The sequence below is a fragment of the Ranitomeya variabilis genome, chromosome 3, assembly GCF_051348905.1.
Source record: "Ranitomeya variabilis isolate aRanVar5 chromosome 3, aRanVar5.hap1, whole genome shotgun sequence".
Lineage (NCBI taxonomy): Eukaryota > Metazoa > Chordata > Amphibia > Anura > Dendrobatidae > Ranitomeya > Ranitomeya variabilis.
In genome coordinates, this window is record NC_135234.1 from 223,366,708 (window position 1) to 223,380,018 (window position 13,311).

Sequence of the window (13,311 nt, forward strand, 5' to 3'; positions counted from 1 at the left end):
AAATGCACATTAAAGGCTTGATTTGAACAAAATATAAGACCAACAAAATTTTTTGAGAGGTTGTTGTACAAAACATATTTCTTAAAAATGAAAAGAACAGCTTTGTGATGTGGAATAAACTGAATAATATGGAGTTTTATGTGAATGATTTCATACAAGTGTCTGTTAGATAACAAGCAAAAACTAATAGTGGTCTGTATCAGAGTAGCTGTATTATATAATTGCAATAAAGATTTTTCGACACTCAGTGAAAATTAGGTTTATTAGAAAGATTTACAAATAGTCTGCGGTTTGCAATAAACCGATCAAATAAAACAATTTAAAAAGCTTAACACAATTAAAATAAGTGTTTTCTCCAAATTCAATTCAAAATGCCATTTTTACTGACTACTGGTGTCTCAAAATTATTAAACTCCTTAATTAATAATAGCTTTTTTCTGGCATTTTATGTTGGACCCTGATTAAGGGTTTTTTCCATAAGTGGAGGCACATTGGATTTAGATATAAAATGGATTTAAGAGCCAGGGAAGCGGCTTGGCAAGCACAAACAATAGATGTTTTTGGCTGCACAAACCATGTGGCAAGTGCAAGTAGTGGTAGCAGCAATGGAGAGTTTCAAAATTTAACTACAGATTTGATTAACCTTCATAAAAAATTGACCAAAACATGGTGGAATATGACCAGTTTGGTAGAATATAAAAAATTAGGACTGGTACCCCGTGGCCTCAGGGTCCAAATATTCCCAGCTTGGGAAGTAGATCAGGATTTTAAAAACACCTGGGAAAACGGTCTCCAAAAATGCTCATATATTATTATTGATATGCTGGTTGAACAGGACAAATTGGTGATAGCTAAAATAAAAGAAGATATAAAAAAGAAAGAAATAGAATTAGACTCCTTTGATAGCAAGACACAAATAGATCCGTTTAAAATTCATTTACAAGAAATAATTGACAAATATGAGAAAGACATTATCAAGGGCAAGAAGATTAAGTTCCAGCGGGATAAATTAGATATGGAAAAACAGAGAATGTATAGATGGACTCACCAAGGCAACAGGAGGGCATTCACTAGGACAACAGCAAAGGGGGCAAGACCAATTAATAATGAGGCAGGACTTAGTGCCAGCAGTGATTTTTTATCTACAGACACGAGCGACCGAGAAAGCAGTGTAGAAGGGGGAGAAGAAAACCCAAACAACCACGCCAGAAAGAAAAATTACAACTTGAGGGCCTGGTCACCGAATACGAAGCGAACAACACGCTTCAACAATCGGAAACGGTTTTGAGTATTCACCCCCCCCTGGATAATATAGATGAAGATAGGGAAGGGTTACGCATCATTAACCTTTCCACATACCAACTATCTCAAACAGAAACCAATCTACTCATGAAAGGTCTGTCCTTTTCGCCTATGAGTGGTCTAGACAAATTTGAACTAACTAAAGATCTTTTTCTCTTCTGCAGACAAATGACTTTCAAAATGTTATACCATCAGCCATCACTAGTGGATGAACTGCCAGATCAGGACAGACAAACATTTAGGGATCTATTGGATCTACTAATGGAAAATGATGAGAATCAAAGCAGAAAAAGATTCAGTGGTAGATTACCATCCCAGGCTACCCCCAAATTCTCTATGTTCCCAGCTATCCAAATATTTTTTGAAACTACATGCAGAGACATAAAAGGACTAAAATTAGACAGAAATGGGCAAAACAATTTGACACAGGAAGAAAAATCGGCATTATTTAAATTAAAAAATAATGATGCAATAGAAATCAAGGAGGCAGATAAGGGCGGGAACATCGTGCTATGGCCCAAAGATATGTACTGCCAGGAAGCAAGACGGCAATTGGAGAACACTCAATATTATCAAAAATTACCATCTGACCCAACCCCAATTTTTAAAGCACAATTGGATAAACTTGTTTTCAGGGTCTTCTCCTCCGGCATTATAGATAAAAAAGAAAGGGACTTCATGCTCACTACCCACCCAGTGATTCCAACATTCTACCTGGTACCAAAAATTCATAAGTCCATCAATAGGCCGCCAGGTAGACCTATTATCTCAGGTCTGGGGGGGTTGTATGAGAAACCATGCTCTTACCTTGATTATTTTTTGCAGCCAATAGTGAAATCCCTGGATTCGTATGTACGAGACTCCTCCCATCTTATAGAACTGTGTGAAACCCTGGAAGTTCCAGACAACGCGATTCTAGCAACGCTAGACGTGGAGGCTCTCTATACGAACATCGGACATGATCTAGGTATGACAACAACATCCTACTTTCTGAACAAGCAGTCCACAGGGGACAGGGCCCATGACACATTCATTTTGGAAATGCTCAAGTTCGTACTAGAAAAAAACTATTTTGTGTTCGATAGAACCTTCTACAAGCAAGTCTCGGGCACGGCTATGGGGGCAAAATGTGCACCCTCATATGCTAACCTCTTTATGGGGTGGTGGGAGGAGACCCACGTACAGAAACTAGAGGACTTCTCCATCTACGTAGTAAAATGGCTACGATATATAGATGACATCATCTTAATTTGGTCAGGGGCTCCGGAAAAACTTGTCTCTTTTGTAGCAGGGCTTAACAACAACTGTTGGAATATTAAATTAACATCATTTTTTTCCCCTGTTTCAGTAGAGTTCCTGGATTTAAAGCTAACGATAGTCCAGAACCGGATTATTACAACACTATTCCGGAAACAGACGGCTTCAAATAATCTTTTGCATTTCGAGAGTTTCCATCCAACACATCTAAGAAAAGGCATTCCGAAAGGACAATTCCTCAGACTTAGAAGGAACTGTAGCCGCACAGAGGACTTCCTGGAGGAATCCCGACAACTAACTCACAGATTCCGTGAACGAGGATATCCCCATAGAGTCATTTCGGGAGCATTTGAACACTCAAGAGGGAAAACACGAGAGGAGGCACTTCTACCACGGGTAAGGCCCATAGCAAACACAATCAATTTGATTACAAAGTATAACAATCAGTGGAACGATATTTATCGTATCCTAAATGCGAACTGGGGGATTCTGAGGAGTGAACCAAGATTAAGATCGTTCATAGGGGATCGACCCAAGATAGTGGCTAGAAGGGCTAAGAACCTCAAAGATTACCTATCCAACAGCCATTTCAAACGCCCCACTACAAAATTGAGAACAGGCTACCCAAATAAAGGATCCTTTCCTTGTGGCAGCTGTACGATTTGCCCACGAATGATAGCAAATAGAGGTATCTCAGTCCAACATTTGTCCACACAGATACAATCCAAAGCGTATTTCAATTGTCGAACACGCAACGTAGTCTACGCATTGATCTGTGGTTGTGACAAAATTTATGTCGGACAGACGACACAAGAGATACGACGGAGAACACAACAACATCTGTCTAATATAGCAATGGCTAGATCAGATAAAGCTAAAGGCAAGGTGATCTCATCAGTGGCGCAGCATTTTTTGGAGGTCCATGCAGGGGTATCAGATTCCCTGAAGGTTATGGGTTTGGAGAGAGTCAATTCAAATATAAGAGGGGGCGATATAACGGAGGAGCTTCTACGCCGGGAGGCTAGATGGATTTATGATTTGGGTAGTCTAGCACCGGATGGCCTGAATGAAGAGTTGCTTTATTCAGGCTTCTATAAAAAGAAGTAGCCTAACAACTCTTCCTCCTGGTTTATATACATCTGTGTATACCCAAGGGTATGCACATAGGGGGGTTCCAAAACGTATAGATATATGCATGTGTACCTACATCAAGGTTCGACATGCCCTTATACCTCTTTTTCTTCCCCCTTTCCTCCCTAATAGTTACCGAAGAAATTCTGAACGAACAACTAAGAAGATGCCAAATTGTGGATCCAGTCCTCAGAGAAAAAAATCAAAAAAACACACATACAACAAGTTCACCTGTCCAAATTATGCTTATGGATTACAATGTGTCAATATAGGAACTATATCGGAGGTACGCATACGCCAATTGAGACCAGTTACCTATATATGGTCATACAAGGAAGCATTGGAAATGAACTTATGGTGGATAGGTGGAGCCATTCTTGCTCATGTCTATGTGGTCTCTCAAAAAGACCCATAAAGGGATGGACATAGAGTTCCATTGAATATATTTAAAGTATGAATGTATACACACATACCAAAAAAATACTGTGTATATAAAAAACAGTATAGGATAGATGGTTATTTGTATTGTATAATGAACGTTTTGAAATATTCTTCCCTTACATAGCATATGTATGAAAGGCACATGGAATATGGGATTTAGGATGTTTAAATTATGACATACTTCTAGAGTTATCGTCTTACTCAAAAAATACTTCTTGGTTCAAACAGGTGCTATATAGGGAGCTAAAGGGGTATGAAATTCTACCTCCTCTTGCCCACATTGAACTTACTAACGTGCTGCGGTATGATATATAATGCGCCGATGTAAATTATGACATATAAAAGGTACAGGCACAGCGTATCTGACGCGCAAGCGCATATGAAATGGGGGATTCCTCCCTAAAATGCGCAGGCGCATAGGAAATCACACAGAGGATCGCCCAAAAAACCATATGCGCAGACGCACTGCATGGCATGACCCTGGTATTACAACTTCCGGGTCAACGGCCGCACACGCTGGCGCTGCAGCCATAGCATGATTCTTACAGCTGCTTCAATGGTAACGTAATTTAGACATTATAAAAGGAATACATTTTTGCATTAAGGATATACTCACCTTGAAAAAGACACCTTGTGTGTCGGAACGCGTGGGTCTTCATACTCCACACTCCTTTCTATACTGGCTGCACCGCTGCATATGGGACGAGGGGGCGACCTTAGTGGACTGGACAGGGCTAAGTATACCAGCACGTGTCTCTTTTTTTCCTCTTTTACCAAGCATATCACCTTTTGATATAGACACGAGGGTGACTCAGGCCATTTGATATATGAGCATATTTGTGGATATAAAAGTAGCCAGGTACCTGATCTTTAGCATGTGTCTCCATCCAAAATAGGAGTTTACTGTATATCTATTGCTCTATAATTACAGACTGGTGATAACCACAAAAGGATATACATCAGACTTGGGTCATAGGACCGCCACCTCAAGGGTCCACATATCAGAACCTATAGAATATTTATGTGATTCATGCAGCAATGTTGTGAAATAATTTATTCTTGGTGCATTATATGTTTATAAGGCCAGACATTTTTGTACTGTAAAAGATTGGAGTGGGCATGCACTCCACCAAGTGGATTGTATTTTTAGATGTTTTTAAAAATTGTGTGTAATATTCTTGTGTAGAAATAAACTTTTGTATTTTTTTGCTTATATACGTGTGGTGTTCCTACCTTATTTGCATGTACCTTTTTCTCAAAAGTTTTCCATATATGTTTTTACATGCTTGGTAGAGAACCTATGATACATATCGGATACTTTTCTATGGTGCCCACTTAAAAAAGCTTTTTTCTAAGATTTTTCGACACTCAGTGAAAATTAGGTTTATTAGAAAGATTTACAAATAGTCTGCGGTTTGCAATAAACCGATCAAATAAAACAATTTAAAAAGCTTAACACAATTAAAATAAGTGTTTTCTCCAAATTCAATTCAAAATGCCATTTTTACTGACTACTGGTGTCTCAAAATTATTAAACTCCTTAATTAATAATATATTTAGTACTTAGTAGAGCATTCCTTGGCTGTAGTGGCTCGCTGCAAAAATAATGCATAGAAAGACAACAACTTCAAGAAAGGTTCTTGCTCTTATGGACAATAGATTCCAGTTAAGTAAAATGCTTGGGTTTGCATGCTGAAACTGCCTTTTTTAAAACCCACAAAAACTATCTATGGGGCTCAGGATAGGCATGTGTGACAGCCTTTCCAGAGTCTTGCATGAATTCTTCTGAAATCAAGCCTTGGTGGACTCAAGTAGGCATCAGATCATTTTCCTGTTAGAAGTTTCAATGACATCTAAGCTTCAACTTGCTCACAGAAGGCATGAAGTTTTCTTCTTGGGTATTCTGATATTTAATTGAACCTACCTTGCCCTATACTCACTGCATGGTTCCAATGCCAAATGAAGAAAAGCAGCTCCATACCATGCTTCAGTCAAAAAATGGTGTTCTTTTCAGTGTATGCTTCATTCTTCCTCCTCCAAATATATTTCTGATCTATAGGCCTGAAAAGTTCTTTGTTTCATTACTCTACCCATTATCATCATCCCCAAACTTCTGTGGTTTATTCATATTGTTTTGTGAATATTCTCACCATATTTTCTTGTGCTCTTTAATGAGTAATGGTTTGTGCCTTGGATGTCAGGCATGGAGAACTTCAGTATATTGTATGCTCCTTGCTGGGCACCTGGATCCTTCATGCCTGCTGTCACCAACTTCATTTAATACTTTGATCAAATTACATAAACCCACTGCCATAATACAGTAACCTCTTTAAGTATCTCCCTACTTTATCAAGTGCAGGAGTGCATGGTAATCACTACTGTTGCCGCAAGCATGACATGAAATCTTCATCAATGAGGCAAAACTAAAGACACCTTATAATACTGACTGTTTTTTTTATGAGAGAGGCTCTCTTAAAGTACAATCTTCCATCTGAACTAGCCACTCCATTTTCACAATGCACTCGCATGCATCAACTGAAATGTCTGTTAGGGGTTTATATAGTGAGGTGGATTTTCTAAGTCATAGGTCAGGGTGAGCAAAACAGACTAAAAGCTATAATGCAGCGGAGCAGGACTTGCTGCATGGGACATGATTCAGCAATGACCAGGACAGAACAGTATGCAGGATGGAAGGCAGACAAGAAGTGCAAGAAACACCAGAAGACACCAACCCAGGAGTGGTAATATAAACTGAAACTATAAATGTACACAAGTGGTCAAATTTGTTGGTACCCCTCGTTTAATAACAGAAAAACTCACAGTGGCCACAGAAATAACTTGAACCTGACAAAAGTAATAATATCTAAAAGATCTATGAAAATGAACAAATGAAAGTCAGACTTTGCTTTTCAACCATGCTTCCACAGAATAAAAAAATAAATTAAATAAAACTCATGAAATAGGCCTGGACATAAATAATTTTACCCCTAAAAATAATGTGACTAAAGAGACATGTTAAATCAAGGTGTGTCCACTAACTATCATCACAAATATCTACAATCTTGGAACCAGTGAGTGGGCCCAAGCAGCACTCACTGTGCTGTTTGGTGACATGGTGTGTATCACACTCAACATGGACCAGAGGAAGCAAAGGAAAGAGTTGTCTCAGGAGATTAGAAAGAAAATTATAGACAAACATGTTAAAGGTAAAAATTTTAAGACCATCTCCAAGCAGCTTGATGTTCCTGTGACTACAGTTGCACATATTATTCAGAAATTTAAGATCCATGGGACTGTAGCCAACCTTCCTGCATGTGGCCACAGAAGGAAAATTGATGATAAATCAAAGAGACTGATAATACGAATGGTAACAAAAGAGCCCAGAAAAACTTCTAAACAGATTAAAGGTGAACTTCAAGCTCAAGGAACATCAGTGTCAGATCGCACGTCTGTCGTTGTCTGAGTCAAAGTGGACTTCATGGGAGATGACCAAGGAGGACATCATTGTTGAAAAAAAGCATACCAAATCCATACTGCAATTTGCTAAACTACATGTTGGCAAGCCACAAAGCTTCTGGGAGAAAGTCCCTTAGACAGATGAGACAAAAATGGAACTTTTTGGTAAGGCACATAAGCTCTATGTTCATAGACAAAAAAATGAAGCATATCAAGAAAAGAACACTGCTCCTACTGTGAAATATGGAGGAGGCTCTGTTATGTTCTGGGGCTGCTTTGCTGCATCTGGCATATAGTGTCTAGAATCTGTGCAGGGACCAATGAAATCTCAAGATTATCAAGGGATTCTAGAGAGAAATATGTTTCCTAGTGTCAGAAAGCTTGGTCTCAGTCGCAGGTCATGGGTCTTGCAACAGGATAATGACCCAAAACACACAGCTAAAAACACTCAAGAAAGGTTAATAGGAAAACATTGGACTATTCTAAAGTGGCCTTCTATGAGCCCTGACCTAAATCCTATTGAGCATCTTTGGAAAGAGCTGAAACATGCCATCTGGGAAGGCAACCTTCAAACACGAGACAACTGGAGCAGTTTGCTCTTGAGGAGTGAGCCAAAATGGCAGTCAAGATGTGCAGAAGTCTGATTGACAGTTACAGGAATAGTTTGAGTGCAGTGATTGCCTCAAAAGGTTTGCAACAAAATATTAAGTTATAGGTACCATCAATTTCTGTCCAGGCCTATTTCATGAGTTTTCATTTTTTTAATTCTGTGGAATCATGGTTGAAAAGCAATGTCCGTCTTTCATTTTTTTATTTTCATATATTTTTTATTTATTATTACTTTTGTCAGATTCAGGTTATATCTGTGACCATTGTGGGTTGTTCTGTCATTAAAAGAGGGGTTCCAACAATTTTGACCATGTGTGTATACAGTATCCAATCCTTGGCTAAATATCCTGTTCAACATACAATTTATCGTTTGTATTGAGTACAATTATCTCACACTTTGCTAAAACTTTTTCAATACTGTTCATGAATTGAACTCATTGTGTCATACATACAGTAGGCAATAAAAAATCTAATCAATTAAGTGATCATTATGCCAAAACACTCTACCTTTTACAAGTCTTATGCAATGCCATTCCAAAATCATCTTATATCATTATATAAATTTATCACCAAATTAGTTTGGTGCTAAAAGCGAACCTGTCATCAGGAATTTGCTATGTAAACTACAGACAAAAATGTAAACTGTGCAAGTGCTGTATTTAAAATAGGAGGCAGGTCACTGAAGGTTCAGTGACTTGCCATTTAAGCCCACAAGGATTAAGATGAGGCCAGGGCAGCAAATAAAGACCCACCCACAGGGTAACCCCGAAGCATGACAATCTCATTAACTGAAAACCGCAAACAAAGATTAAACAACAAGCACAAGATGGATTCCTTCAAACCAGGACTCATTTTAATCAGTGTAACAGTGCCAACCTGACAATGCCTGTAGTCTACTTTTAAATAAAATGTTCCTGTGCAGAGATAATTTTGTAAATGTTCCCCTGCTGTGTACTGTGTAATAGCTGTGTCTGACCATACAGGAACATGGTCTGATAACACCACATCTCCTGGAGAGGGGAGGAAGCAAAAGAGTATACAGACATTACATCACAGGATCATAGCTGATTATTTCTTTGAAGTTAAACATGGTTTAAAAACAGGCAGTGAAAAGTTTTACTTCAAAGAAAGAATCAGCTGTTATCCCATAATCCCATGCTATAATGTCAGTATACTCCCCCCTCCCAACCCCTGTCCAGGAGATGTGGTACGAACAGACCATGTTTCTGCACAGTCAGACACAGCCATTACTCAGTACACAGCAGGGGCACATTTAGAAGATTATCTCAGCACAGGAACATTTTATTTAAACACATCCAATTGTGCAACTTAATATTATTCCTAGGTATATTGATTAAAATTAACTTTTGCCTGTATGATAATCCCTTTAAGTATATTTGGGCAGATCATTTGAAATTCAGATTTAAAAAAAATGATTTGTATCTAGTAAATTTGCCATGGATCTCAATATTGAAAAGCCTCTATTTTACTGGAAAATATGTGTATAAACACTCTGAGTTCTCCTATTAGTGGAGCTAGCAGCTTGCACCTATTCAATTTCTTTATCTACTGGTTGTTTGGGAGTGGGTGCTCCTTTTTGAGTTACTGTTCTGGTGACAATTTTGTTATTTTCTTATTGAAAAAAGCACTTCTCTCCCTGGTATTGCTCAGTTGTAGAGATCAGTGGATCTGACCAAATTAGAGTAATCCCATTCATTCCAATTTTTCAGAGCATAAAAAAAGTGGATAAAAAAAGTTACACTCACAATACCGCTCACCTGTCTGACCACTCCTAAGATGTTTGTTCCTCAGAGCTGCTTCCTCTTTCCCTCATATCCTGGCCTTTTCCCTCTGGGCCAGGACTTCTCACCACAGCTAGGCCTCAGAGGTCACTGTGCATCACACTTCATAATGTAGTGAGGTTTGTTTGCAGCTGGAAGTTTTGGCTACATGTGAAGAGTTATGGTCAAAGCCTTGTCAATGACAGAAGTCCCAGCCTAAAGTGAACAGGTCAAAGGAGTGACTGCAGGAAAACAGAAGCAAGAACCAGATAGCAGTCATAGCTCCAGCCATTTAACATGTGTCTAAGACTTCCAGCAGGGAACATGCCGTTAATGTCGATGTGCATTGCATGTCTGTCACATCACAATGCACAGTGAACCATAGGGTTTTGTCACAGGCCTGAAGCCCCAGCTTATAGTGAATAAGCTCAGAGATGTAGCACACAAAGGAGGAAAGAACAGGTGGCTCTAAGGATCGGAGAGTGGGTGGCAAGAATCTGAAGGACTAGACAGGTGAGCGGTGATGTTTTTTTTAAACTTTTGCTGACTGCCTACAGTCTAGCAAAATGGAGACCAGCCACCAATTTTTTGAATATTTTGTATACTCAAGTAGACTTCAATTCGGTTCAAATAAATTTGCTTATGTCTAACTTCCAAACTGCAAATTATGAAACCATTTGCCATTTCAGGACAGATGACTTCATTGGGCCACATTTACCATAAATTACTAAGCACTGAGGAACACAATGTAGTTTAAATTACATTTTTCAGTATTTCTTTTTTTATATGTTATAAAATAAACCTAGAGTATGGGATCTAGCTATAAATAGACTTCTAAAAATAATTTGTGATTGATTCTAATACCCACTTTTTTCCATATATGCATTGCTAATTATAAGGATTTAATTATAAGGGATTTCTGTACCAGAACAAAACAGTGAACCACCAATCTCTATCAAGAAAAGTGTTTCAAACTGGATAAGGCCCTATTTTAATTACCATTAAAACACTTTCCCAAGACTTCTGCAGCATCTCCATGAAAAGTTGAATAACTTGCGTTATATAACTATCTGAAATCATTGAAAAATAGTAAAAAATCAAATATAATTGAGAAGTGTGCTGCTTCTTTTTCTTACTATCTAAAAATCATTGAAACTCTCCAGATTCAAATGCTGTTAGTAACACGTAGGTTAATTCTATTAACATAAAATAGTATTATAACAACAAACTCGTCACATTCTATGATCTTCTTGATGTGCAGTCCGATGAAGATACTAGCCTTGGCCTTTGCCTCGGACAGCTTTAGAAAGAGATCTTGGAGGTACTTGAAAGCTGCTGACTCTTTGTCAAGAGCCATGACAAATTGCTTGATGAGGCCTAACTTGATGTGCAGTGGTGGCATCAGCACCTTCAGAGGTTCTATCAGCAGCTCCCACTTGATGTTGCTCTTCCCCACTGAGATAGTCCGCTGTGAATAGTCCTTTCTGTGATAGTGCGCCTTAGTGTCACGGCTGTCCCAGAGGCAAAGAAAACAAGGACATTTTGTGAAAAAGCCTTGAAGGCCCATCAGGAATGACACCATTTTGAAGTCTCTGATGACCTTTCATCCATAGTTATCATACTTCAAGGCACTCAACAACATCTTGATGCTGGTGTAGTCCTCTTTGAGATACACAGAGTGAGCCATAGGGAGAGACGGGTAGTTGTTTCCGTAGTGTAGCAGCACAGCTTTCAGGCTCCGGGATGAACTGTCTATGAATAGGCACAATTCACTCAGATTACATGTGATACCTATAGCCTCAAAAAGACAGGCCACATTGTTGCAGAAGCATAACCCATCTTCCTGACTGAAGAAGTTGGAAAATGTTTGGTGATTAGTGTTGAGCATTCCGATACCGCAAGTATCGGGTATCGGCCGATATTTGCTGTATCGGAATTCCGATACCGAGATCCGATATTTTTGTGGTATCGGGTATCGGTATCGAAACAACATTAATGTGTAAAAGAAAGAATTAAACTAAAAAATATTGCTATACTCACCTCTCCGACGCAGCCTGGACCTCACCGAGGGAACCGGCAGTGTTGTTTGCTTAAAATTCGCGCGTTTACTTCCTTACGTGAAGTCCCGGCTTGTGATTGGTCGCGTGCCGCCCATGTGGCCGCGACGCGACCAATCACAGCAAGCCGTGACGTAATTTCAGGTCCTTCAGGATTTTAAAATTACGTTCCGGCTTTGTGATTGGTCGCGTCGCGGTCACATGGGCGACGCGACCAATCACAAGCCGTGACGTCACGGGAGGCAGGACAAGCGCGCATTTTAAAATGAGAGGAGAGGTGAGTATAGCAATATTTTTTATTTTAATTCTTTCTTTTACACATTAATATGGATCCCAGGGCCTGAAGGAGAGTTTCCTCTCCTTCAGACCCTGGGAACCATCAGGGATACCGTCCGATACTTGAGTCCCATTGACTTGTATTGGTATCGGGTATCGGTATCGGATTGGATCCGATCCGATACTTTCCGATACCGATACTTTCAAGTATTGGACGGTATCGCTCAACACTATTGGTGATGCTTTCTCTGATCGGTGATTTGCAGCTTTCATCCAAAAAGTTCCACTACTTGAGCCTTGATGTCAGAAGGTCAACATTGGACTTGATAAGATGAAGGTCTCTGATCAGATCGTTGATGTCTTTCTGGTTAGGAAAGCATGGCCTTCTCTCCTCAATCGCATGTGTGAAAACGTAATCTTGATCTCCAATATCTTCCTTGTTGTCTGATTTGCAGCTTTTTCCTGAAGATGGCTGATCCCTCTTCGGGGGAGTTGGAACAGGCATCTTGGGGCAGTGTGGTACTGGGGCAATGGAAGAAGGAATGTCTGGATAAACGATTTGAGGCGTATTCTTTCCTGTGCAACATTTTGCAGGATCCAGCAAGCAGAAGTAGCAATTGCTTGAGTGGTCAGTCAATTGCCACCAAATTCGCAGGATAGCAAACTTCATAGCTCTCTTTTCTGAAAATTTTGTTAATTGCAACTCTTTAAACTGTACTAGATCTAAATCATTGAAATTCTACAAAATATACCACTGCCATCTAAATGAGAAGCAATTATTCACCTCACCTTCAAGAGTTTTCTTGCAATACTTGCATGTGAAATGAGGTGCCCAGGACTTGTTTTGATCCACAACAAGCATGCCGAAATATGCCTTGTAGTTAGTAAAAAAAATGTTATAGCACAGCCAGGGGGAGGTGCCTACTGAAGGTTCCCAAACCATAAAATCAGTTTTAATGTATTGTGAGATACATACAGTAGTTGCAACAAATGTTTCGGTC

The 13,311-nt window shown here is 39.3% G+C and overlaps 1 protein-coding gene across 1 annotated transcript; it reads left to right on the forward strand.

Moving 5' to 3' along the window:
- The first annotated feature begins 1,827 nt into the window (after nt 1–1,827).
- On the forward strand, nt 1,828–3,666 carry LOC143817371 (uncharacterized). Its single transcript, XM_077298745.1, has 3 exons — nt 1,828–2,269; nt 2,651–2,955; nt 3,277–3,666. The coding sequence occupies exons 1-3, from the start codon at nt 1,828–1,830 to the stop codon at nt 3,664–3,666; spliced, it is 1,137 nt and encodes a 378-aa protein (XP_077154860.1).
- Nucleotides 3,667–13,311: the final 9,645 nt, after the last annotated feature.